We start from the raw sequence: 27898 nt of genomic DNA, 5'->3' as shown, positions 1-27898 counted from the left end.
CGCTTTGTAACGATACCTAATTAGGTACTCGTATAGTACCGTTAATTAATTTCTCTACAGTCATCGATTGTTCTTCGAAGGAAGTTACTGTCTATGCTATATCCTGCTCAAATGCAACGATTATCTAATAATTTGCATGTACAGGAGGAAGCACATTTGTTTTCTACGTACAGTTTTCCAGACCATATTTGCCGCCTTCATTAAATTCGTACGTGAATGATTAGATATACAAATTGCAGTTCGTATTCGTGTTAATTTTAATGATGTTTATAACAGGATGTGCAGTTTTGTTTCTTATTCACAGATAAGGTTTGAATCATTACCATGAAGTGCCTGAATTGAAGTAATAAATTCTTCTACCACTCTTTGATTAAAATTACTGGTCATATTTATTTACTGACGACATAACTTTATGATATATATTCATTGTTTTACCTACAACTACTGTTTTTAAAATATTGTTAGGTATTATACGTTAACAAATAAATAATTATGTATTATTAAATATGTATTTCCTTATTATTTGTATTTATTAAATTCTGGTTTGCAGATATTTCTGATTCATGTACCTACTTACTGTACGCATATATTATGTGACTAATTTGTATATTTTCCTTCAGCCTGGCTTTTAATGCATTGTTGGCTTTTGTAGTGAGTAGTGTCCTTAGTTGCTTTTTAGTAAACCTTCTCTCTTTTCTGTAAATATATCCTTTCAACCTTCTTTCTCTTTTTAATTATAGGGAACGCTGCGCGGAGAGGACTGGAAATCCGTGAAGTGTTTTAGTGATATTTTAGTGACTACGAGATTTTCAGTGACTTCATCAAGTGATTGAAGTGCGCCGAATGAAGTCCAAAGTTATGAAAATGAAATATTTGCCCAACGGGCAGAAGGAATCTTTTACGTTGCCTACGGCGAGAAGAAGATATTATATGAAGAAGCTAATGTATGTACTGTTTGCTTTTTTGCTCTTGCTTTAATGGGGTTGTATTGGTGGCTGCCTTTGGTTGAGGTTATCAATTATTTCTATATCATCGGGGAAAGCGGATTTACCGCTGACAGCACCAGTTTTTACCCTCGATTTAGATAGCGGGACCACACACTGAGATGGCCTTGCCTTGTTTACTGTGCAATCTTAATTAACCTCATCTCTATAAAACTAGGAAGTGTACCTATGATATTAGTTTGAAATAAATTCGCTTCTTTTGTGATTACAGTAGGTACTTATTTATATATTTAATATCTCTACAGTCAAATACGAGCAATATGAGTAACAACAGAAATCAATAGGCCTAAATCTAGAGTGCAAGTACAAATAGCAAAACAAATCAAAATTCTCAGCTACTTCATGACAAGAACAAGCTTTACGAATTGAAATCGGTGTGACGTGTATTTACGTAGTTCTCAAACCAATAGTCACGATGACAATAGTCGCTATGATTGTCGAAGATACAGCTATACAATAAGCAAGTAATACAGAATAATACTAGACAGTTGTTCGACTGCCAGGCTCCCGTTAGCTTAGCAAGATGTTTAATCATGATGGATGAGGCGTAGCCTTCTGTATCAAACGTATATTTCATCCGCAGTGTGCCTGTACCTTACCTTCCTCTTAGTAACCTGTTTTGGAAGTATCTTCGACTACTCCAGTACTTTATATATGATAGGATTCGGTCACACCCGTAGCGTTGGTAGCAGGAGCTATGTGAGTAAGTGTGGCCTAGAATTTATTTGACAATAAATCTGAAAACGGGATGGCATTCCGATCGTCGTGTGATTGATTCTCTGACATAGATCGTACGAAAAATACTTCTTATTGTTTCGATGGCACATTGACTTAAATAACCTACTAAAACTACTGCGAAGTAAAAAGCTTCACATCTTATAGATTATGGGCACAGATCTACCACTACAGATCATGATTGGAACAATTTATCACCATACTTACAACAGTTTAACAGGCATTTGAAATAGTAGAAAACTATTAATTTATTTAAATGAAAGCTAAGTTTCCTACTCGTATATCAGGTTCAACCTAAGGCATGGAATTAATAGTTATTTAATCTGCAACGACAAGCAAGCTTGCATGTAAAATAATTTCATCTCATTAGTTTAATAATGGAACTTGTACGGAACAGCCAGTTCCTTTAGTTGAAAACTAATTTTAAGCCTTCAGTGCAGTGTTCTTATTAGGTATTATACAAAGTTTAATTCGCAGTGTAACAATGGAGGATTATGGAAGTTGAGACTATATAAGCTACTTTATGTCATAGCGATAACAAGGAAAACGTAACCTAGTTCCGCTCGTCTCCTGGAAGCGAACAAAGCATTAAAGTGATTTTCCTTAACGGCAGAATGTACGAAAGCTGGTATCATCGCTGAACTAAAAAAACTCTTAATAATATGTCTGACACTGCAGATTTTTTTTATTTCAAACAATAATTACCATGAAAGATTTTATTAGTTCGCTGTACATAATGATACTTATCCAATTTCAGAAAGGCCTTTTCACGAATCATATTGTCTCCCCGATACCGACCCCGCCGGCGTGGTGGACGAATTACCTCATTCAGCGCTTATCTTTCAAATATTTTTCCTCTCAGACGACGCCCTGAGCCGAGGTTCGCGCCCAACTGGGCACCCTCAGGCCTGTTGTCTTAAACGTTGTACCGGGTGAGAGCCTTCAGCGCTCCCCATTTGTCCGGCCAAGTAGTTAATGCCATCGGCGGCAAATCTACAATAAGTCACGTCAAAAAAAAAAAACACGAATCATATAATTTTGTGTGCGTCAAGCTAGCGGCCTCAAAAAAAAAATGGGCACGAAAAAATAATTTGACCATACCAAAAAATAGTACTCTTATTGAAAAAAATAGTACCTGTTGTAAAAAAATTAGTACCAGCACGGTTCTGGATTTATAGCCATGTTTTATTGCACTTGCTAGCTTGACGGTGAGCGAAATTTGGCGAGAGTTAACGACAAGGTCTTTCGCTTTGATTTAAACGCCAAAAAATAGTATCGAAATAGTACTCACCCCCTGCAAAATACCGAAAGTAGTACTTCAACGGTTCCAAAGTTATAAAGGTAGTTCTTTGATCCCGCTAGCTTGACGTTTTGAAAATACCTATTATCTGGGGAATGCTTGCATACTTCAGTTTGTAACTAATGTCAATAAACTCGTATGAAATAGTACTCCCTACCATCATAATTTGGACCTGATTCTCTTTGTAGAAATATGTCAAAAAGTCATTATAACCTATGTCATACATTTATCAAGACGAGTACAGTCGCGAACAAAATTATTACACATGGTCAAGAATGTTGTCAGATTTCAGTATTTTTCCCCATTTTTGGGTAAAAATTGGTGAAGTGCCAGGGTTGTTAGATGAAAGTAATATCATTGTTGAAACTCTTTGAGTTATTCTACAAATACTGCAAATTGTTTATTAACAAACACTTCGATCCGTAACAAATTCAACATGAAGGTATAAATTATAAAATAAAACAGCAGATTAAAAATGTATTATGATGTATTAAAATCACAGATTGTTTTCGATAAGAACTACACCCATGCAGCCATTTTCTATTAAAATTAGTGCATATGGGTGTATGCAATAGGAATTTTTTGTAATAGCAGCACTGAAGTGCAAAGAAATGGTAGGGTAGACCTCCAAAATGGCAATACTTACGAATAAATTGTGAGGTTATGTAATTGTCTACGTGACTGTATCAACAACAAATGTATGGCATAGGTTATGATGATTGTTTAACATTTCTACAAAGAGAATCGGATCAAAATTATGATGGTAGGGAGTACTATTTCATACGAGTATATTGACATTAGTTACATACTGAAGTATGCAAGCGTTCCCCAGATAATAGGTATTTTCAAAACGTCAAGCTAGCGGGATCAAAGAACTGCCTTTATGACTTTGGAACCGTTGAAGTACTACTTTCGGTATTTTGCAGGGGGTGAGTACTATTTCGATACTATTTTTTGGCGTTTAAATCAAAGCGAAAGACCTTGTCGTTAACTCTCGCCAAATTTCGCTCACCGTCAAGCTAGCAAGTGCAATAAAACATGGCTATAAATCCAGAACCGTGATGGTACTAATTTTTTTACAACAGGTACTATTTTTTTCAATAAGAGTACTATTTTTTGGTATGGTCAAATTATTTTTTCGTGCCCATTTTTTTTTGAGGCCGCTAGCTTGACGCACACTATAATTTTTATCATTACATTATCATAAAATGTAATTATGGTTATACGCACAAACGCATATCGATAAAAGTAACCGCACTCTCTATTTAATGTCGCAATAAAATCAAGAAAGTGTACTAATTTCCTTCATTATCTTCTACTACCTATGCAATTAATAGATTATAATCATACAATTACAATCAATAAATCTGTGTTTGTAATTTTACGCATTGTTTCCTCCGGAGTAGACGATTGAACGGTTTTTTTAACACTTCGTACTTTAAGTTTTGCGTTATCTGGCTCTATATTATCTTATACATGTAGTTTAGGATATTTAGAGAAAAACTAACACGATTGTCGTCATTTTAACATAATATTGATTAATACAGACGAACACGAGAGGCTACCTACTGATACTTATTTATTATATTCCCTGTAATTCTCAGGTCAATTACAAATAAATGCAGGACTTAGTACTTACTCATCAATTTGCAATGTGCTCGGCGCGTGCCCATCGAAATGCCATCAGCTAACGGACTGCGCGCACCTGCGATTTCTCGATTACTATAATAGATGGCGTTAGCTTGATTATAACCCTTCATTATGAGCAGTTTAAATATTCACTCATTCATCAACATTCGAAAGGTTGCATGGTAGTTTGATTATAGGGGAACGTGTTTGAATAGACAAACTACTGCTGTAAAAGTCTCCCATGTTGTTAAGTTGTAATAATATAATGTTAGTTATAATCCAAAATCAATAAACATAGTAAATTTTTTTCATGATTCCTTGTTTGATTCTGGTTTACTTTAAGTGTATCACGTGATAGCACATTTTACGTATGTGTAAAAACCATAAGTAACTTATTTAGTGGGCAAACCAAAAATATTTACGAAATGGTAAACACAAAAAACCCTACGAAAAAAACCTTATCAGAATTGCTTTCCGGAGTAATACGGAAACCGCAAAAAAGTCCGTACGAAAAACAACTCGTGGAACGTCGTCGGTAGAAGAAATGTTACAAACAACAATTCCTACGTAAGGTTTCCAGAGCAAAGTTCGAGACCTCATTTCAGCATTTCATTGGTCGTGTTAGTCCCGGTGACTATTACACTAAATTTCACCATGACAACACTGAGTGACTTATGCTATGAGTCGGTCACGAATCCAAGCGCTTACTAATAAATCGCTTTGGGTTTGCACGAATTTGTAGATTCGGATCCTCAGGAAAAGCCGTGTTTTTGTTGTGAGCTTCAACATTGTTTGCGGTAACAGGCTATCTATCAAGTTGTTTGTTCCGTCCCTAGTATTACACTAAGCTGCATTTATGAACGGTGATATAAATTGCACATTTGAATTGCAATGTGAGATCACCGATATAATAAATATAAATTATATATTTTAGTATATTATTGCGACAGATAATCAGGTGATGAAAAAATTACATAAATAACAAATACTCCCCTGTTCTTCAAAGGAAATATTTGTAAACAAATACCTGTGGCTGTGACGATTATAATGTTGCGAACTTAGACAGGACAATGTTAACTACGCGGAGGATTCAAGTATTTCTCGAACTATCTAAGGGCGAAGAGCAAATCGTGGCTATTTTTCAAGTGCCCACTCGCAAACACGTTGAAATATCACGAGCCAAGTCCAGGGTCATGACCAAACTATTAAAAACTTTGAAGTTTAAAATATAGCCTGTGATCCCGCGCCGGTCTCAAGTGATTCGATTCTGAATTTACAATTTCCAAATTGGATAACTTTTGATGAATTAATAAACTTGTTAAGAGGTCTTATTAGAGCTGCAATACAGGGTCAACTTTATTCATTCGGAGTTCGACCGCTCTGCTAGCAGCAAATTGATTAATTTCAATCTTATAAAAAATATTTTATTGTGTTATACTTGTCACTGCCTGCTGCTGGATTTTCTTCCTGGCATTTTAATAGTACAGCGAATCCACGAGAGGCAAATTTTATTTTATAATTGAGTTTATAAATTCATTGCGCCACATCAAAGCTCGGTCTAACCCGCTCGCTTGTCCCGGGAATGGACTGAATGATATATAAAAATTGGGTCATGGTCAACCATCAAAGGTAGGCCACGGACATATTTGTACGTGTACTTCCGAATTCCTTGCTTTGTAGTCCTCTCATTCTGGGACATAGTATACGCAACGGTAATCCAATGAATGCTGCCGAAAATTTACCACCTCTGAAAGCCGGGAAGTCACCCTGCCATAAAAGACGAAGTAAACCTACATAAAGAATAAACACATAATGGTACTTACATTTGAAAATGTTTCCAGTTTTTTGTACTGTGATGTTTTATGGTTATGGATAACAAAGGGATATTAAAAAATGTTTGCGATTCTTTTTGAAAAACGGCCACGTTCTCTTAAAGTGGTCTATTATGTCGGTCGTTTAGACCTAAATTAAAACGTGTATTCAGGCTGCTCACTTGAAGGCCACCCAAAAAGCTATATCTAGTATTCACAACGAAAGTATGCACTTCCAGGAACATAAATGTTTCATACTAATGCTTCTTATTCCAACTTTCATAAAGCACGAACTACTCTCACGCTTTCAAATCGTCATAAAAACAGCAGTTTTACGGAAAATGGTTTCTTTCGCATATTACGCTGGTATCACAAAACTTAGAGACATCTTGATAGCATTAGTCTAGACAAGTTTTGAAACAAATGCGATTTATTGCACCCTTCAGTTGCTCCCCATCTGCGTTTGTTATTCTGTTTAAACGTTTATCTTGATGCTGATTTGGGTTGGTTATAAAAGTCAATTTTACTTCATGTCACGTATTTTACTCGAATATTGTTTTTGTGGTTACAAGTTAACAATTTTATTTTTGTACAGACACTTTTTGTGTAATATGAAAGTCCTTCATTTTTCTATCTGCTAAGTACATTGTTTACTGTACCTACTTCGGCTCTTTCATTGCACGCTTCAAGTTCACAGCCACCATCATTCAGACCGCTTGTTCTACGTCACGAAACTCCTATTTACAGTTTATATTCGACTTAATACTCCTTTACTTTACCTCCCGTCGTTGTAGTTGCAGCCTACTTCGTAAACTACATTGCTTATTGACTTACACTCCATAATGTTTCAATATAGTGCGAACTGAAGTTCCCGCTGGGAGCTATTATTGAGGCAGACGATAATATATTAACTACATGGCTTTATAGTTCCTAGTGGTCAGTATGAAAATAATTTACAGCGCCATCTAGTGGTAACTGTTCTCTTTTTATTATCGGGTACTAAAGATTCTTGAGAATGAATAGCCGGTGTAAAAAAGGGTGGGAAGGTTTTCAGAGGTATTTGGAGCTGGACGAACCATTATATATATAAAAAAAATCTAGAGAATATTCCCAAAAATCGAATTGTCATTTTCAACCCATCATCTCATCTATAGAATATAAACCTATGTGTATGATAATAGAGCATACCAAAATAAGCATCAATTTATTACTTAATACCTATAGTTAGTAATTCTTATAAGATCAATACTTATAATAAGCCTTACTTACAACAACCAAAGTTCAAATAAAATATGAACTAACCTTCATTCGCTAATCGCAGAATATCGAGTGGTTTGAAAATAGTCCCTGTAGATTATTAAGCAGGTAAACAGAACGCTGTCGAATAAGTTCGAATCTAACTGGCAAGTTCGAGTTCGAACTAAGTTGTCACTAGTCTTCGTTCCAAAGTTTATTGCAGAACTAGAGTCTGTTTACATTGAATAATTGAGAAGTTCGTGGTTATATTGAAAAGCTTTTATAAGCTGGAATCAATCACACAATACGTCAAAGTTTTCTTTTAGCTCGTTTACTTTGTGAACTTGGCATAACTTATCAGCCACATCATGTTGTTATCAAACAAATTCTACCATCGAAGAAGTTATTGATTTTGAACAATTACTATTAATTTATTATTACTTATTTACAGTTGTTAAATAAATAACTTAAGTATTTCCCAACTAAGTGGGTTCTTTAAACGGAGTTAAGCATCTCATCTCTAATATCTAGTTTTATGGCTTTTTTATTAATTACTGTAGAACATGATGTCATATCAGATTTCGTATCAAATGGGACCTATTAAGTATTGCTAGAAATAAATCTTGACATGACGTAAGAGCTGTCTGCCCAAAAATGGTAATATGTATTAATTGTTCCTTAATTGGATTGACTCCGTATTCAGTAAGTTATTGATTGAAGATGATGTAAGTTTAAGTTTGAATCAATGTAATGAGATGTGATATGATATACAACTAGCCAAATCAGTTACGTTTTACTAAACGTCAAAACACAAAATTACTATGGAATTTGTATGAAAAAGCCGACGACGTCATAGAAAAACGTGACAAAATGTTGTACTTATTATTACATTTTTCTTTATCAAAATTCATAAATAAGTTAAACAGAAAAAAAAACGTTTTTTGTTACCTTAAGATCTGTCTTTAGTAAAATCATAATTCCATTATTTATTTTTGACCTAGGAAACTATTACAATTAGAAAAGTCAGTAAACTATGTTATTACTGTTTTATTTTTTTTAGTTAATAAAGTGTTTTTATTATTATTATTAAACTACCTTATATTCTTACTTACCACATTTTTCGCGATGACGAGTCAATTTTATCCGAGCATGAAACAAAGGCAAGAACTACGCAGTTTCCTAAAAATAAATGTGAAAAGGCCGGATCACAAGATATCTAGCTCAGCATATAATGCGTCACTTGTTTTTCCTCACTAAAGATAGTATCTCCCCCTAAAAAATCCCTCTCGTAGCCTAGGGGCTACCAGCAAGCTATGCTTTGTTGTGATTCGCACGTCGCCAGACACTTTTTAAAAGGCTTTTGTCACTGTCAAGTGTGTCGTATGTGTGCTTAGGCAGTACTTTTTAAGTGTTCCCTCCTTTTGTGTTTCAATTTCACTGATGCTCCGCTATCACCGCTGAGGTTTTTTAACCGACTTCAAAGAAGGAAGCTATCAATTTGACCCGTATGTACGTAAAATTGATAGACTTGCACAATGTTCGTATATATATGTAGGTGGGGTAAGGCCACCTAAACGCGTAGCTTTCACAGGTGTGTTGGTATGGTTTTAGGAATCTTGCGTTTCGACAAATATTACTAAAGCGTATATGAATCGCGCTGGTAACATATGTCAAAAATCACATTCTGATGTGACATTGCATCTGATCATCTGAGTGAGTGCCTTCGGAGTGCACTTTAAGCAATCAGTACCGGCTACTAAAGTATGATGATACCTTGCAAGGTAGAATTCTAAGGTGTATACTTTACTGCACCATGTATGGAAAATTATGGACATGGAAATATTTTATCTATCTCTACTATCAGCTATTGCGTGTTTCATGGTTAATTTCCCTGTATAATACTCCGATACACATCGGTATCCATCAATATTGGCAGAAACTTTTTCTTCGAAAGAATGAATACGAGTAGTTTCTTTTAGTTTCCTTGAAATATTTGGAAGAAAATTGAGAGAATTGTGCCGGAGACGAGTTGCCACGCGCATTCGGGACGTATGTACGTTTTACTTGGCTGGTTTTACGTATGCCTCATGCAGACGGGATTCCCGAGGTACTTCGATAGACCTGTTACTTAGTTCTGTAAGATAATTTTATGGACACATAAGATTCTTTAGGGTCAGCGCAGAACAAAAACAGCGGCGAGATGACCACTTTCTAATAACACTAAAAACCTTAATCCATAATATTCTGTAGTGTAGTCAAATAATTCTCCATGAGATAGAGGATACACTAAGCATAATCAAATATCCAATATCTTCAAAATCTAAAGAAACAACCTATTTTTTATTGACAAATTTTTCATTCGACTGAAATTTATAGAATCGATCGATTAGCAATGAACGCAGTCGAGGACAGTGTCAAGTGTCGGTCATGCGACGCATACTCGTGCGCAGACGCGTGACCGATATCGATCCCGTAACTAGATCTCACGAGATAGATCTGTCGAGAACAAATATCATTGTATTATAGTTCTTATGTAGATACTGCATGTGATGGTCTTTTATTTTATTGTACTGAAGACTACATTTCTGCCGATTCGGGCAACTATCAACTTAATTTTAACTTAAGTTGACAGCACTAAAATATCTCTATCTCTCTCTTGCACTTATTGTAAATGAAGGACGGCACTAGTTGAAAATCTGTCAATTTAAAATTAGAGGTAGATTCCGCTTGTGCGCCAGATTAGGCAGCATTATCTGCTGTTTGATTTTTTTACTCTTTCCACATTGGTTCTACAATTTAGGTTTGTGGGTACAATGTAAAATTCCAAACATAGCATATCTTTTTTTATTTATTGCTAAAAATGCTTGATTAAAATTTTTAATCAAATCGATGTGAAGCGATAAATGCTATAACTATTAACTATTTGGACGTCGCGGACCCTAAAATGACAAATCCAGTCATTTTGCCGGATAACAACTCCCGCGCACCAGCGAAATGTGTCGCCGTATAGTTGTCCTATTTCATTTATATTATTTCTCACCTAAATTCTTTACACGTATAGTATAATTACGATGCTCTCCCACGATGAAGTTTGACAGAAGTATACACTTGTAATAAAACAAGTCATTGCCTTGACTTCGTGACAACATGTGGTTTCCGCTGAATAAATCTTCAGTTAAAAAAAAGGTCAAAAAGTACTCGTAAAAGACATTGATAGGGGTCATGGTTATACAGTTATTCAAATTCGAGACTTCAAGTGATTACGATTCTAAATATTTTCAAACTTCAACTTATCTTTTAAGTACTACATTTGATTTTTTTTTTTTTTATTAGTTTTAGATTAAATAGAAAGATAATATTAGAATTTTGAGGTCAATTTTTAAAAAATAATTTGTTAAAGTAAATTGGTAAAGTTATTTTAGTCCGCCTATTTAGCCTGTTCACGTAGAAAACAGAAAAAATAAATATCTACGCCCGAGTTGCTTCTTAGTAAGCTTTTTTTCATGAAAAGATAAAAATAATCTTAATTTATGTTTAGGTAATTGTGACTTGAAGGGTTACGTACATGTGTACTTATTTCTTCAACTACTTACTCGTACATTCAATGAGAATAAACTTGAACTGCTAGATATAGGTTGTCTCTACGAGTACTTACTATTTTATCATAATTAAATGTAAAGTATACTAGAACAATAGACAATTAAACCAACCTTTCACACCGAACTCACCAGATGCGCTGAGACATTGTAATTGTAATATTATAATTAATAAGATTTATAGGACGCGTAGACAGATTGCTCATTTCACGGTTCCGTACATTTGGTAAGTGATATGACTTGTTCATTTAAATGAATAAACATCTGTGATATCCGTATCATGTATCTGTTTGCACTAGATGTTAAATTGCATTGGACATTCAAAATAAGAAGAGCATAGTATCAAATCACCAATTGTAAACGCAATCAGCTATCGACTGCTCAGCTCCTATCATATCGGTCTAATAAAATTCGGTGAAATGCGAGTACTTAGGCTCGTATTAATAAACTGAACTCAACTGAGACTGCTCTCAAGACCATGCTCAAGCAAGTCCCTGTTCTTATATGAGAACTGTCACATTGACATGATCTTGAGGGCAGTCTCGAAGCTGAGGTTAGTTTATTAATACTACCCTTAGTTTATCGTGCGATGGTTGTATCTCTGACTACATTATTTATTATTATTCTTAGCTTTTATTTATTTATTATATTACATATTTCCATTAGAAATCTCATGAATTCATAATATAGTAAGCGATTAGTCAACAGTACAAAGAATGTCTCAAAAGTACATAATGTATACCTACTGTCTATAGAATGTATCAATGGTAGTAGTTTTTCATCATGAATTAATTTTGTTATAGCGAGAAAATTCACTATTTTATTCCCATTAATGATTTAACCAGCTTTTGTTGTCATTAAGGAGGTACTTACTTAAAAGTCTATTAATTTAGTAAGAAAGAAAATACAATAACTGTTTAAGTACAGTTATTTGTGGATATTGTTGAGTCCAGCTCTAAATAACTAATTAAAGTATGTGCATAATGGAATAAAACTGTTTATTTTACATAATCTTCAATTTACATAGAAAGGTCGTTCGTTTTCTTAAGTTTTAAAGTTTAGAATAGTTCCGATTACGAATTTCCTAACTTATTATTAACTACTAACAATTTTCTTTTTTAGCTCACTGAGAATAAATTATAAAATGACTTCTGAGAAAAAGGTACTAGTTTTATGCTTATAGTAACTAGAATTACTTGATTGGACTGAATAAAAACGGTAGTTAGAAGTTGAAGACTGTGGCTCGACTTTTTACTTCAGGATGTTATCTCTGTGTCGACCATAATAGTTTTATCGCCCTCTTAAGCTAGGTGTTCACTGACATTAAAAGTTGCGAAATTCTCGTTCAACTCATGTTATTTCTCTTACCTATCGTGTCCCAACGCTGAGCAAAACAATTCTTTGCGTAGCCCCTTCAAAATATATTCTATATTTAAAAATTATAATAAAACACTTATAACCGATTATGTGGTACGCACTTCCGATGGGTGATAGTAATACTGCTATTAAGTAGATAGTTGTTAAACAAGCAGTGAAAATGTGAAAACTTCTGCTAGAAATAAAAATCATAAAAACGCTTATTACGACAAAAAAAAACCCTCAATGGTGACATGCAGTTACGGAAGTGGGTTTGGGATTGGAAGGAAACTCACATCTCCAAGGGAAAATAAACTCTACTCACGTGATACAGGTACGCGGTTTAACTTCGTCACCATCACTTCACTTTATTTCGCACTTTACGCGACACTTGAACACTACACTTAACACTAGACACAGCTTAAACACTGTTACTTCAATACTATTCTTCTTCTACTTTTTCTTTACGTTTACGTTTCCACTTCTTCTTCCTTTAAACCTACTATCGATGAGCACTAAGTCTAGGTTTTGCGATGTGCAGTGTTGCATAGACTACTGATGATAAATCTTAAGTAATCAGTAATTTATATAATCATCTTTTCTTTGTATGACCAGTATGAAACTACATCTCGTTGTTTTTAATTGTTTCATATTAATAACCACTGCATTACTTTGTTAATGGGTTTCCAGCTGAGTTTCATTGCTTGTTGAAGAAATGTATGACTGTTTTGGAATTGACAAAACATCTCACCTTAATATACATGTGCTCGTAGTTTTTTGTGCTCAAAAACATGGTAGAAAGCAATTTTCTTTAATTAAGAAACAATTTCCTGCAATCTCCATTCAAATCACTGAAGGTGCTGGCTAATTATGAGACGGCTTCTATAAAGTAGAGGATTATAAACTTGAAGAATGATGAATACCTACTACTACAAATATAACTACAGCGACATACATATTATATGTTGTTATAAAGAGTGATTTCAAAAGAAGAGTGAATTGAATGCCTTTTAAAGAGTCTTTCGTATACCTACGTGTGCAAAACGTTCACCACTGCATACATAATCAAAAAGACACCAAAATTAGTTTCGAAACAATAAAAAGATAGGAAAATAACGTCAAAAATTGTGTTTCCATTTTAGAGTGAATGTGGGGCCGCCAGCGAGCTATGATCTAAAATATTCACAAGTGCATACAATGCAATTGCTATTTCAACGACACGTGCATTTATGCTGAATCTAGAGGCTTTAAACCTGAAGTACCGGCTACATAACAAATACTTTATTGCTCACACAGGAAATACAAAATTACAAAGACAAATAGAAGAGTATAATAGGCGGCCTTATTGCTAACCAGGCAACTTTTGGTTATACGATGATATATTAAATATTATATGTGTATATTATATGATCGAGCAGCATAGGAATACATGTACCTACTACCGTCAACCTACCTTTTCATTCTGTTCATTCGCTGATGAAAATAGTCTTCGCGAAATATTCGCATTATCAAATTTAGTTTTTACCCAAATACGTGATGGACCTTCCTAAAAGCTTAATGCAGGTCAGCGGCGAAAGAAAACATTTGCGAACAAATTAATCTGTCCAAAAAAGAATGATTGGCCAATTTATCTGCTTTGTATACAAAAAGCATTTTCGAGAGGGGTCCTCAATCAAATTTAGAAATCCATAAAGACTGCTCTCGACGTAAAGATATGTTTTATATATTGGCCCCAGAATGCCTCCCTGAGGTAGGTACTAACCAAATCAAAATCGAAAGGGATTTATGGATTAATAAAATACCTATATATCATAAACAATATTTCATAGTTGGTTAAATGTACCTAAATAATCATCATGGACGTTATATTGAATTTATACAAGTTAATAGTATTGGTAAGCACAATATTTTTACATGCGTAAAAATACGTAAGTACGTACTTAGGTATTTGTACGGCAAAAACGATTTGTCATTGTCACCCAACAATATTTCAATAATAATACAATTGAATAAGCATTATGGAATTTTACCGCAGTGTAATATTATTATTACACTATTCCTTTTAATGTCCTTTGACGTCAAAATGTTGTGTATGTAAGTAGGTATTGGTGCTAATTCCTGTAAATACCATCTAATTTTATTTTAGGTTATATCTGTCATTTTCTTATCCGCCGAAAAGGAAAGGGACGGGTAATCGACAAGCATAAAATTTATGGAACACACGTCAATTTTAAGCACAAATCTAAAACAACCGTCTAAAAATTCGCCCGGGTTATTCATTTATTTACTCATTCTTCCTAAAATTAAGAGCTGTCAATCATCCGTCCCTTTCCTTTTCGGCGGATAAGAAAATGACAGGTATAACTTAAAGTAAAATTAAGAGATGTCTGCAGGAATCGGGGCCATTGTATTTAGTATTTAAAACCTTTTGCAATGTACGTAAATCACAAAGACTACCTAAATTTCACTGTTGTTAAGATGTAGAAAGAGTTTTTTTGAATTTCACACAGCTACGAAAAGTATTAGGAGGTGCTTAACCGCTATACCACAGAGGTTAAAATCTAAATATATAAAAGGAGAAACTGACTGACTGACATATCAACGCACAGCCTAAACGGCTAAACGTAGGCACTTGAAATTTGGAAGGGACGTAGCTTAGGTACCGTAGAGGAGCACTAAGAAAGGAATTCTCGGAATTCCCACGGGAACGGGAATTAGCGGGAAAATCCTTTTGTATGGAAAATCTAAACCGCTTAAGTTAGACGCTTGAAATTTGGCATGCAGATACCTTAGTTAACTTAAAGCTTAGTTACAACAGGATATTGCAAAATTCCCACGGAAACGGGAGTTAGCGGGAAAAAATATTTGTATTAAAAAATCGAAACCACGTAAGATAGATGATTTCAATCTAGCATGCATGCATACCTTAGTAAATATAAAGTTTAGTTATGGCTGTATTTTGAAAAATTGGAGTTAGCGGGAAAAAATATGTATGAAAAAATCTAAACTGCATAAGTTAGATGTTTGAAATTTGATATGCACTCCCACACACACAAAGATCTCTCTTTTAGAACACGCCACGCGGGCGAAGTCGCGGGCAAAAGCTAGTTGTAAATAAGTACGTATAAGTATTTAACTCTCGCAATCTATCAGCGATACTTTAAAATACGTATTTATTTTCGTTTCAATCTATCGCAGTAAAACTGAATATTTAAGCACGATTCAATAGCCAACACGAATAAAATCTAACAATTTATTTATTATTCTCATTTTGTCATTCAAATTCATTCTTGTTTCGGAATAAGTCGGTGATGTTTGAAGGAAATGTTTAAGTTGCTTTTAGTATTGTCTCGTGTACTGAGTTTGTATTTTGAGTTAAGTGAATTTCGATTGATTTCTTTGTTTTATTTTCTGATTGGTACTTTTTATTGGAATAATTTTAACCAAAAAATTAAATAACACGTGATTTTTGTAGAGTTTCTTGTGAACATGATTTGATAGTGAACACACAAGGAACTTCTTTTTATGAAAATATGTACAAATTATATGTTATAAAGGTAGGTAGCCCATATACCTAATTATAAAACGATTTCTTATTCAGATTATCATTACGCGTTTTTGGTTACATAAACATCATAAACATTGGATCTCGCGTTATTGGTTACATAAAGAAAATAAAAACCTTATTACATTTTTGTATGTTGTAGCACTATCTATGCCAAGGTTGACATAGTGTTGACATAATTGAAAAATAATAAACACGAGAAAATAATAATACAAACTGCCAATCAAAATATAATATACAATGTACAACACCCCTTGTAATTAGACTAAGTCTAAAAACAAACAATCGGCGATCGTATGGTTGGAATTTCATTCCATTTTAATTTCAAAAGTTCGTTTTTTTTATTAAATTAGTATTCCCCGAAGGGGTGGGCAGAACTACAAATAATCAAGAAACTATTTGCAGCCACTTGCGATACATAGTCCTAAGGTCGATAATGATAAACCGTATGATGATAGGGGATCAGCCTATCGCTCTTACATCATGTTCGTCAGGACGCTGTTATTAAATTAGGTACCTACAACATACGATACTTTGTAGCACACAAAGGATACCACAGTGAAAATAAAAAGTCCAAAACTTGCCAGCCTTATTGCTTAGTAGAAACATATTTCTGACAACCTTTACAATGCAACTCTTCCCGAAACGTGATATCAATTTTCGCCATAAAGCCGAAAATATGAATACGAACCATTTGAAAAATAATGGATGGAGTATGTCTAAAAATACTTGAAGAATTGAGAAATCTTTAAAACCTGAAAGCAAAAGTTTTGTTCGAAAGGGTAGATAACTAACATAACATAAACACTACCGGAGTAACAGCACACCCCCACTTCATACAAAACAAAATAATCGTTTTAAAAAGACACTACACATTGACATTATCATACAGGCACATCTGTGTGTGTGACGTCTGACGTCATACGATTGTAGACTAGAGTAAGACCGACCGGGGAGATAAACCTAGCTCAGCCGATAGTGGAGATGTGTGAGTGGTGGAATGGCGATAATCTAAAATACTTATTCGTTAACATCTGCCAATCAATTTTTCAACAATGGCGCCCCACAAAATTAGGCTAAGTCAAAACACAAACAATCGTTGATTAAGTTGCCAAAGACCAGTTTATTTGAAGGGGAATTAATTTGGAAAACCATTTAAAGTTGCCCATTGCTTCGTCGCGCTATAATGTACCGTGTAGTCGGGAGTGCAATATAGGAGTGCTTAACAAATAAATAGCGCCACGTCAAACAAGATTTGCGATACCTTCGCCAATTTTGTCTCCAAATTCAAAGTTGTTAAGCAACTATAAAAAAAGTAATGTGCCAAATATAGCTAATGTTTATCGAATTACTAATTAACAACTTGTTTCCACGTACCTAACAATAACAACTTATTTATCTATTCTTTAACAATAGTGAATGCCAATGATGTAAAATATTTACCCTAGCAAAAGCATTTTAGAGTATTGTCTTGTACTTCAACGTAGTAGATTCCTTCATCTGAGCAAAGCCCTTAATTAGGCTTCTATTTTATTCCTCTTCATATCGTACATACCTGTTTTTCCTTCCCGTCCGTTTACATTTTAATATTTATTGCAAAATATTTAGCAAAAAATACTTACATACCTACCTATTCGCACTCCTTTAATGGTTTCCTAGCCCCACGCTTACCGACATGCGACAGGGACGCATTAAGGGAGCGCGGACAGAATGGTCAGTTAATTGACGCATAAATCACGGAGTTGGACCATTATTATCGGGTTCCTATATATTCCGTACGCGGCCAACAGATGGGGTCACTATCACTCTTTTTTGTTTACCAACAGCTTATGAACCGGTTGTGAAGTTTGATGTTCCTGTCATCGTAAATTATGTCATTCAAAATCTCTACAGTCTCGTGCTGTTTAAAAGCTCTAATCAATGTTATTCATAATAAAATTATGCAAACGGTCACGTGCTGGTTGCGAAACGGCAACCATATTAATTGTAAGTGTAAATGACTTGGTGCGACTGTTAAAAGATTATTATTAACAATATTTATGCAAATGGTTGTTGCAATGTATAATCGTTTCTAGGCTAGAGGTAGCTATTAGTTTCACTTTCTTGTTTTCACTGTTACTTGCCTATAATATATAGATTTGTTACGCTTTTTGTTTGGTTCATTTCATAGTAGGCTCTCGCGCATCGCTATTTATTTTCTTTTTACTACCAAATAAATTACAATTAGGGATAAGCTCGCCTATGCTTTATGTCATAATAATTATTACATGTCAATTTCCTTTATATTTTAAAGCAATAAAGAGTATACAAACTACTTACCTAAGATCCAACTTATCCTAGGTTTATGCAAAACAAAGGTAGGTACTAGGTAGCACAAATGCTTTTAGAGATTGTCTTCAAACTTGGTTGTAGCGGCGTCATAATCGTAACGGTCATCTCTATAATAATACTTAATTCCCTTATTAATGTCAGCTGGACTAATCGCCCCATCTCTGATGTTGCTAACGAGATTTTATATTGCTCCAGGTATTTACGGAAAACAGCATTGGACATGATTCCCGGAATCATTTCAGTTTAGTGGAACACCCAACCAATTAGAGTTTATAAGGATTTTTGTGAATTTCTCTAGAATTGTTTACATTTCATGTGTCGAGATTTCTCTTGAGGGTATATTTTTGTAAATCATTATTGAATAGGTACTTAAGCAATGTTTCGAGGACAACAAAATATGGGTTAATATAATCATCGCACTGTTTTTAAAACAATCATACTTATTAATACCACACCCTCGAAACTTCATACAAATAACCTCGTTTTATACAGACACTACACATTGACGTTATATACCTGTGTTGTGTAGTGGTTGAGCGTTGGGCTCACGATCCGAAGGTCCCGGGTTCGAATCCCGGTGGGGACAGTATCACAATACTCACTTTATGATCCCCAGTTTGGTGAGGTCATTACAGGCTGATCATCATGATTGTCCGAAAGTAAGATGATCCGTCCTTCGGAAGGCACGTTAAGCCGTTGGTCCCAGTTACTACTTACTGATGTAAGTGAGTAATTCTTACATGAGCCATGTCAGGGTGGTGGTCCTTTGGCGGCACAATAGTAACTCTGACACCAGGGTTGTTGAGGTTGGTAATCACCTCAAAACCCACACGATAAAAGAAGATTAATCTTGAACTTTTTACGTCTTTTAGCGTGTCTTATTGCATTGTATTGTAATTGTAAGTAAGTATAAGTATTATTCCTCATACTTTATGTAATACTTCTCTGAAATTATGTAGTTAAGCTAATGCATTCTCCTTAAATCGCATTTTCCTCCATTAGTGCTAGCTTTTAGGATTAGCTCATAGCAACTTGCACCTGAGTGGAAACAGGAGCAGCATAGCTTATAGGATAAAAAGCAAATTGAGAATGTCTCGTGCTGCTTAGTCATGATAAGCTTGGCTCCAAAATATTTATTTTCTTAGTGTCCTTTTCTGCTTCTTTGAATGTTTCGGAAAAAATAAGAATTGACAAGCAAAAAAGAGCGGCGTTACCTACAGGAAAAAGAAGAGAATGAATGAATGATCATTCAGATAATGATTTGTGTTGGGTTGCGAACAAAATTTACTAGGTAGTTTTTACCCATTTAAAAGTAGGACATAGGTTGGCTGTTATACGTATTAATAATATTATTATATCGGACATTATGAATTCTTCTATTCTATAGTATAGTAGTGTTCTATAGTATTCAGGTCTTTCCTAACGTGGAGGATGTACGTTTGTACGTATTGTAGACGTTAGACGAGTACCTACCTACTAGGAATACCTAGTAAAACCCTATACTTACCTAGTAATTTAGTAAAATTATCAAAAATACCTAAGTATCTGCTTAATTTATTGTTGTTTTACCTGAAGCATTGCTCGTTACGAACCTACATGAGTTTGTATTATCAAGTCAAATAAGTATAGGACTCCAGCCGAGCTAGTACACTTTTTTTTTACTTTTTAAGTTTTACATTACAAATATGCTCAAATTTTAATATTAAGAATTTAATGTAACGTCTTATAAATAAATAAAGATTGTATCTATCTACTTTATTGCACACAAACAAAACATACAACATTCTTAAATCATTTAGAAATAGTACAAATGGGAGGCCTTATTGCTCTGAATAAATTTATTCCGGGCAATCATTACCAGGTATCAGCCATAAACTTATATAATGAAGACCAAACCATACTCACGTCTGTAATCCCTATCGGGGTTGGCAGGTCCTCAAGTCACTAGAACACACTAAGGGTGGTATTAATAAACGAATCTCAGCTGAGACTGCCCTCAAGATCATGCTTAAGTCACTGTTTTTATATGAGAACTGTCACAATGACATGATCTTGAGGGCAGTCTCGAAACTGAGATTAGTTTATTAATACCACCCTAAGCTGCCGGAAAAGGATTAAGGTCATAATAAGTTTTATATATCTATCCATTTCGAAGAGAACTAAGGACAGAATTTAAAAATAAATAAATTCACAACTCTTTTACTACGCTAACGAGGCTCATTGTCAAGAGGCTATTACTGCGATGGCGGTTAAGCCTTTAGACGAATCAAAATAAAGAAAAATAAAGCCCAGATTGATGACTCGCTTATGCAAGTTTATTTTGTAATTCGTATTTTTTAATCGATTATTTTTATCGTTGAAATTATGTTGAATTTATTTTAATACTCAATGGTTGTTGAAATATTGATTTAACCGGTATGGTTTGAGATTCAGTACGTAGCGTAGGTATAGAAGGAAAAAGTCTTACTAGGTACCTACGTACGTATCTACTAAAGTGTATTCTTTGAACAAAGTTATTTTGTGTTAGGTACAGCCGGAACAAATTGCATACGGCATTTTACGAATAATATTTATTATTATTTTATTTCATGCAAATTAATATACCATTTAATTTATAATTTAAATTCTAATATTTTTCGGCTTTTACTACATAAAACAGCGCCAGTTCTACCAGCGACATCTGTACTAAACTTTCATAAACACACACCTCGCCCGTACTGACCAGTTCCCTCTTTGTTCACCAGGCGGCAGCACGTGGCAGCGCCATGGAGCTCCACGACCACGACGACAGGGGGCGCTCGGGCCCAGCACGAACTATTCGAGTTGCTTGAGCGAGTGCAATGTTCGCGGCTAGACGACCAGAGGGCAGTGCTGCCGCCGTATTTTTCTCAGGTATTTTTTTTTTAATTTTTATAAAAGAAAATGTTTTTACAACTTGAAAAAGAAAAATATTTTCAATTTGATGGCGCCATCTAGTAGCAGTTTATAGTATTTGTAACTCCGCCATCTAGCGAGTACTTAACTCACTACTAGCTCTTGCAGTTTAGTGATTGTTGACTACGGATGTAGTATGTAAACTGACCGCAAGATGGCAGTAAACATCTTATAGAAATTGTTTCAGTTTAGTTAGCTCAATTTTATTATACACCTTTCGTGGAAATTAAAGTAGGTTTAGGTTCAGTCATAGTCACACGTACGTTGATAACATTAAAATGAAATATTTTCGTTTTAGAAAATACATAAGTTACCTACCTAGATACCTATGAGTCCAATTTGACAAGACTTTTTGAAGTCCTCGTACACGTTTCACTCATCTGCCCAAATAATTTTATTATTTTGCAGCTGAAAATTACTCAAATTACTTGTAGTTTTACAACCTATAATTTGTTTAGGTTATCATCGTTTATCATAGCGGGAAAAGTAACAATACCATCTTTAGATAAAGCCATTGTCTTGCAAACAGAAATTCGTTGCGGTCAAAATACCGTTAGGCTAAATTCTAGGGGTCAATAGTCACAAAGTTCGTTAATGAGTATAGTTAGCAAAGAAGATTTAATCTTCTTTGCATAAATCCTTTGCATACATTTTACAAATGCATTTTCTTTATAGGTACTTAAACAGTATATCCACCTACCTAGATATTTCTTTGCAAGTCCGTAGGTTAATATTGGATCTACCCTTGATCTAGGTATCCCATTTTGTAGGTGGGTAGGTAAGTAACCTACTTAGTAGCATAGAGTAAGGAATAGTCAGGTTATAATAATAATAATAGTGAAGTGCCTATATAGGTAGGTACTTATATTTTTTATAGTGTCTAGATTTTTTCTGGTAGAAGCTTAGTTTTTTCTCACGAAACGTTAAATCGTTTAAACTTGTCTCGAAAGTAACAATACGGGCCTGAGCCAAGTGTGCGTCATCATTCATTTGGGTAGAAAAAGTTTCAGAAAAAACCTAAAGTAGATAAACTTGCGTTTTGTTTGCCGCATTTTGGTTTTTGTGAACAGAAGATATTAGTTTTATGCTCGTTAGCGCGACAAAATTTGTTACAAACAAAAAGTGTAAGAACCTACTACTAGGTATGACTTCCATAAAATAATAATGATTGCACCTAAACCCTAAGGATTCAATTAAATGTTTAATTTTTAGCGAAGAAAGTAGCACATTTTTTGTAATTGATAAAAAAAACAATGTTGTTTAGGAGTTTCTCCACGTTAGGAATACACTTGGCCTCAAACAAGTTGACGTTTGCAGCGAGTTACCTGACGCCCCATAATAGGAGCAGAGGGGACAAGAACTTTATCTTTCAACTTTAACATGCTCTGAAGCAGTGGTAATTGATAGAATTGTAGGACAGAACTGAAATACAATCCTGACTCTCAATGATTGGTCTCTGATGAACCTACTAGTATTGCATTAGTTAATTAAATTTGATAAAGATTGGTTGGCCGCCGGTTGGCCGTTAAAATGTACAAATAGAAATATACTTTGCTGCACTAAAATAAAAGGAAGTATTTACAAAAGATATGCCGGGTTAGATAGGTAGATAGGTCTTAGGTAGGTTGGTTGGTAGGTTGTTAGGTAGGTAGGTAGGTTGTTATGTAGGTAGTTAGGTATGTAGTGAATTATATTCTCTTTGGCCGCTTCTTCGAGGCTGGAGAGTGAAAACAAAAATCTAAAAGGTCTGGAGGTTTGAAAGTGGTTCTAGACCGGTTGTCAAGAGGACAACCTGCCAGAATATGAAGTTAGTGGACAGGAGCGACGCCTACCAAAGAGGTTGACATCGTTACACTATACTTTAAAAAAATTGAAATCCGTCTATAATTGACGGAAATATCGGTGAACATATAAAAAAATGCAAAGTGATGAAAAAATATGAAGAAATTAGAATGTAGATTGGTATAACTTTGTTTACTATGTGAATATAAGGAGCGGGAAAAATAAAACGGCGTCGTTCTTGTTACTCCATTTTGTATCTATTTTTTTTTTAAATTTAAAGATGGCGCTTGTCTAAGAAAGTGCATTTCTTCGAGGCAATGACGTCATAAATCGTCTGAAACAGACGTATACGGCCAATGATGATATAAAAAATATACATACATAAGAATTGAGAATCTACTTCTTTTTTGATGTCGGTTCTTTATCTTTTTAGATTACGAACTTAATATTTTTAGAAACGAATTTTGTCTTTTTATAGATGAAGTAAAAGTCCTAGTAGCTCGTGCTTGTGTTTTTTTTAGATTACGATCTCAATCGCACAAATACGTCTGCTGTCTGTACAGCAATAATCGGCGGAAGCTAGTACGATGAAGAAAGACGATAAAGTGGCATCGACCACTGTAGGGTGGGCAGCGGAGCTTGGCGAAGGAACTGCAAGTCACGCCCTGTGCACTGCAAGGATTAGGATCTTTCACTTTGTTACCTGTATGTTTTGTCTTTAGACAGTATTTTTAGCGTTCTACTCATATCTTTATTGTACTTACACGTTAGAATGAAAGTACCTAGGAAATAAACAGGTATTATTTTGTGATACTGTTTCTTTACTAAAGTTATTTAAATTATGTTAGGCATATTACAATTTATAGAAGAACGCTATTATGATACATTACTATTTATTATCTTTTATTCATAATGGAAGACGTAGCGCGTTAGACTAAGATATTTTGCCGAACTATCGATTCGATCGATTTCTCAGTTTGTTCGTTACTATCGTCGCACAGCAACAATATCGATAATGTTGCGGTTGACTATTGCAAGAACAATCGATACTATAGGTGCTGGCTAAATGCAAGACGGACTTCACTCACACATCAATATCGTCCATCAGTATCGATAGTATTGATTGTATTTGCAATAGCAGAAATTTAATATTGTTATGTCACAATAGTATCGAAACTACAAACTAAAAAATATAAAAAATATTCTTTCTTATCCTATTGTCTTTCCTCAACTTTCGATCGACAACATTAACTTACACCCATAACCATCGAAGAGAAGATAATGTAGCAGGTATTAGATGCCTTTACGATGTCTTGCCTTTACAATGTCTCAAAGGAGACAATAGCGACTAATAACTTAGTAATGGGGCTTAGAAGAGATACTTAAAGCTCCTATCAAACAGCAACATGGTGGGAATACTGAAGTTATGAATATGGCGTCCTAACTAGCAAATTCGTCTTTAGGGAGGTGTGGTGTCTATTCAGTTTCTCTGAAGGAATAATGTGTATAATAATATTAGTACAATATATTGGTCATATTTCTATTTACTCCTTTAGGACTATTGAACCAGTTAGAATTTAAATTATTCATTAAATAAGTGTTAGGTGTGTTTGTTGTAAGGCGTGTGCCCAGTAGGTAGACCGATTGCCTCTCACTTTGAGTTCGCAGGTTCGAATCCAGCATAGGCTTAAACCAATGATTGTCGAATTTGTTTTCGAATTATTGAATCATAAATGATTATCACGTGCTCAGCGGCGAAGGAAAACGACGAGAGGAAACCCACGTTCCCGAGAAATACATTTTTAACCTAACCTAACGTGTATTGGGCTGGTTTTCCCTTCGTGGCTTGACAGGTCTGATAGGCAGTCGCTTTTGTAAAAAAACGGACCTGTCTAATAGTCACTAGGTTAGGTAAGAGGACCCTGTGAAAAACGGGATAATGTGATTCAACCGGTTTCGGCTAGGGCTACTGCTTCAAATTCATAAATAAGTGCACAGTGCCGAACGGTTTGGATTTACCTACTTCAGAATACATTGTAAAACCTCACTATAAGCAATATTATTGTTACCTCTTTTCTTTTATTTTTATAATAACGCAAAATTAATCCTACTTCTCAACGGTTTTTCCTCATTTACCTAATTTTACGAAGCGATATTAAGCAAGGGAATACAAAGAAGGTATTTCTTCAGTCCTGCGATTAGCATCTTTTGCATATTTATGAACAAATGTTAGCTAGGGTGCATATTTCTTGGTTTAGTCTTATTTTAATTGAGGTTTCTGATAGATACTGTAGATTAAGTTAATATCTCCATCGTTTTGGAACATTAAAAAAAAGATTGTTAGGATTACTCCCCCACTGACATCGCTCGTGCTTGTAATAACATAAACACTGGGTCAGCGCTCACCATTTGTCTGACAGGTTGCCTGGAAGAAATGTCAGCAATAAAGCCGCCAGATTGTACCGTAATTTCCTTTTCGGCGGATAACAAAATGACAGATATAACTTAAAATAAAATTAGATGGTATTTATGGCACCAATAGAAATAACTTTTTAGTAGGTATAGGCATGTACGAATGTCACGGATGAGGTACCTAGTAGGTACAGGTAAGTATTTGTAGAAAAGCTAAGTAGTTTTGTCCCTTCCTTCAGTCCCTTGTCAAAGTAATATTTTAGGTAATTATATAGAGTACTTCCCAATGTAAAAATATAACTGAATGGGGAGGAAAACTATTTCAATCCAACATTTTATAACCTTCTTTTTTGAACGTTATTGTTAATGGAAATTCCATTGTGGTTTTATTTTATTTATACCTAGTTGAGTATGCATTCGCGTTAGTTAAAGCGATGAAGCGTTTGATATACGATTAGTAATTGATTATAATATATATTTAATATTTACTCTATGAGCAACAAGATCGTTCTGGAGGTCGGGGTTCCCGATGGGCACATTGTCGAAATCACTTTGTGATACTGCCCTTTGTTTCGTAAGGAATTTTGCAGGCTTGACTCACAGATGATTTCGTGTCTCCGAGGGCACGTAAAGTCGTTAATCCCGACTATTAGCCGTAAAAAACACCTCCACTAACCCGCAGTGGGGCGATGTGGTACAGTACAGTATGCTCCGTACCCCTTCCGGTTCATCAAGGAGATGCCTGAGCCTAGCTGTGGGACGTATGCATGCGGCTTATGTTACTAAGTATCTTATTTTTCACGTGAATTGTTGTAGATTTAAAAATAAAATAAAAGAGAAGGTGCAGGTCGTGTCGTATCGGGAGGTGAAGGTTTTGGCGGGAAGAAGAGAGGAATGGCGGTTACTCCACCGACAAGAGCGCAGCTCTTAAATAGAGAGAGAGAGAGAGAGTTGTAGATTTGCCGCCAATGGCATGAACTACTAGGCCGGACAAATGGCGACCGCTGAGTACTCTCACCCTGTGTTTATGTTATTACAAGCACGAGCGTCCCGGCTAAAGCACCTCTACCAACCGGCAGTGGAGCAGTGTGCTCCATACCCCCTCCGGTTGATTGAGAAGAGGCCTCTGCCCAGCAGTTGGACGTGTATAGGCTGTTTATGTTATGTTCTATAAGTCTAATATTTGAGATAAGATAGTGATACATATTAAATAACACAGGTGGTATATAACAGTCCATACATAATGTTGCACTGCAGCATTCTCCTTCGCGTGCAAGACTCGAATTTTAAACCGAGACGTTCGTACTTACCAACTCACTAATGGATAATATAGACGGGAGTCTATATGTATAACTACTCGTCTGTCGATGCATATAAACGATCGGTTAATGTTTTGTTATGATTGTGAAAATGTACGTAAAGTTAGCCCAATGGCACCTCCCGTCTATAATAAAAAAAAAAAGTTTATGGCAGTATCGTTTGGTACATAGTTTTTACTGGGTTTGGACCCACGTTTTAAGCATAGATATGCTTGTATTAGGTGACTCTGTTCTTCTATAACAATTTTCGTACTTATACCTTACACTAATTTGACAAAAAAACTTAAAAAAAGAAAAAAATAGAATTATAATTTCCCTGAGGATAAAATAATAATCGCTAAGGAATCCGCTTTCCGCTACTCGCTAGCACTCATACCTACTTACATGAAAGATAGTGTCGTTGTCACGGAAACGCATTAAGTCCATCCTTTGTTGGGATGTTTCTGGGAAATTTCATAAGTTACAATGTTTTCAGGATGACATGCTTATGATTTTATCCAACAAGAGATATCCGAATGAAGCGTAGTTTGCTTTCCTAGAAACATTGACAGCTAATTTATGCTATTTACGGGAGGAATGTAGGTAATTAATTTTATTGGTGGAACATAGCTGGCGAGGAATGGGTGTATAAGGTACTATGCCGCTCTGCCTACCCCTTTGGGAATACAGACATGATACTATGTTACGTAACGTAGAATTAATAAAATTGGGAACTTATTTAGAGAGGAGACAACGCTTACGTTGTCTATCTCTACCTTAGTAGATTTTATTACCTCAAATACACAAGCAATTTATACAAAATGTCATTCTTATGGAGTTGGTGCGGGTGGGTACCGGGTGAGAGCCTTCAGCGCTCCCCATTTGTCCGGCCAAGTAGTTAATGCCATC

The 27898-nt window shown here is 35.1% G+C and overlaps 1 protein-coding gene across 3 annotated transcripts in view; it reads left to right on the top strand.

Annotated features, from left to right (window-relative positions):
- LOC126374071 (rap1 GTPase-activating protein 1) overlaps positions 1–27898 on the top strand; it is a 282520-nt gene that overhangs the window by 158810 nt on the left and 95812 nt on the right. For 2 of the 3 annotated variants that reach the window (XM_050020536.1, XM_050020537.1), the window contains one exon: positions 21308–21455. In XM_050020536.1, coding sequence (XP_049876493.1) covers positions 21308–21455 — 148 coding nt within the window. Of the gene's footprint in view, positions 1–740; positions 945–21307; positions 21456–27898 lie in introns of all 3 variants that reach the window. The other variant, XM_050020534.1, reaches the window with a different exon arrangement.

Source organism: Pectinophora gossypiella, chromosome 16 (genome assembly GCF_024362695.1).
Source record: "Pectinophora gossypiella chromosome 16, ilPecGoss1.1, whole genome shotgun sequence".
Lineage (NCBI taxonomy): Eukaryota > Metazoa > Arthropoda > Insecta > Lepidoptera > Gelechiidae > Pectinophora > Pectinophora gossypiella.
This window is presented reverse-complemented; position numbering and strand designations above follow the sequence as displayed.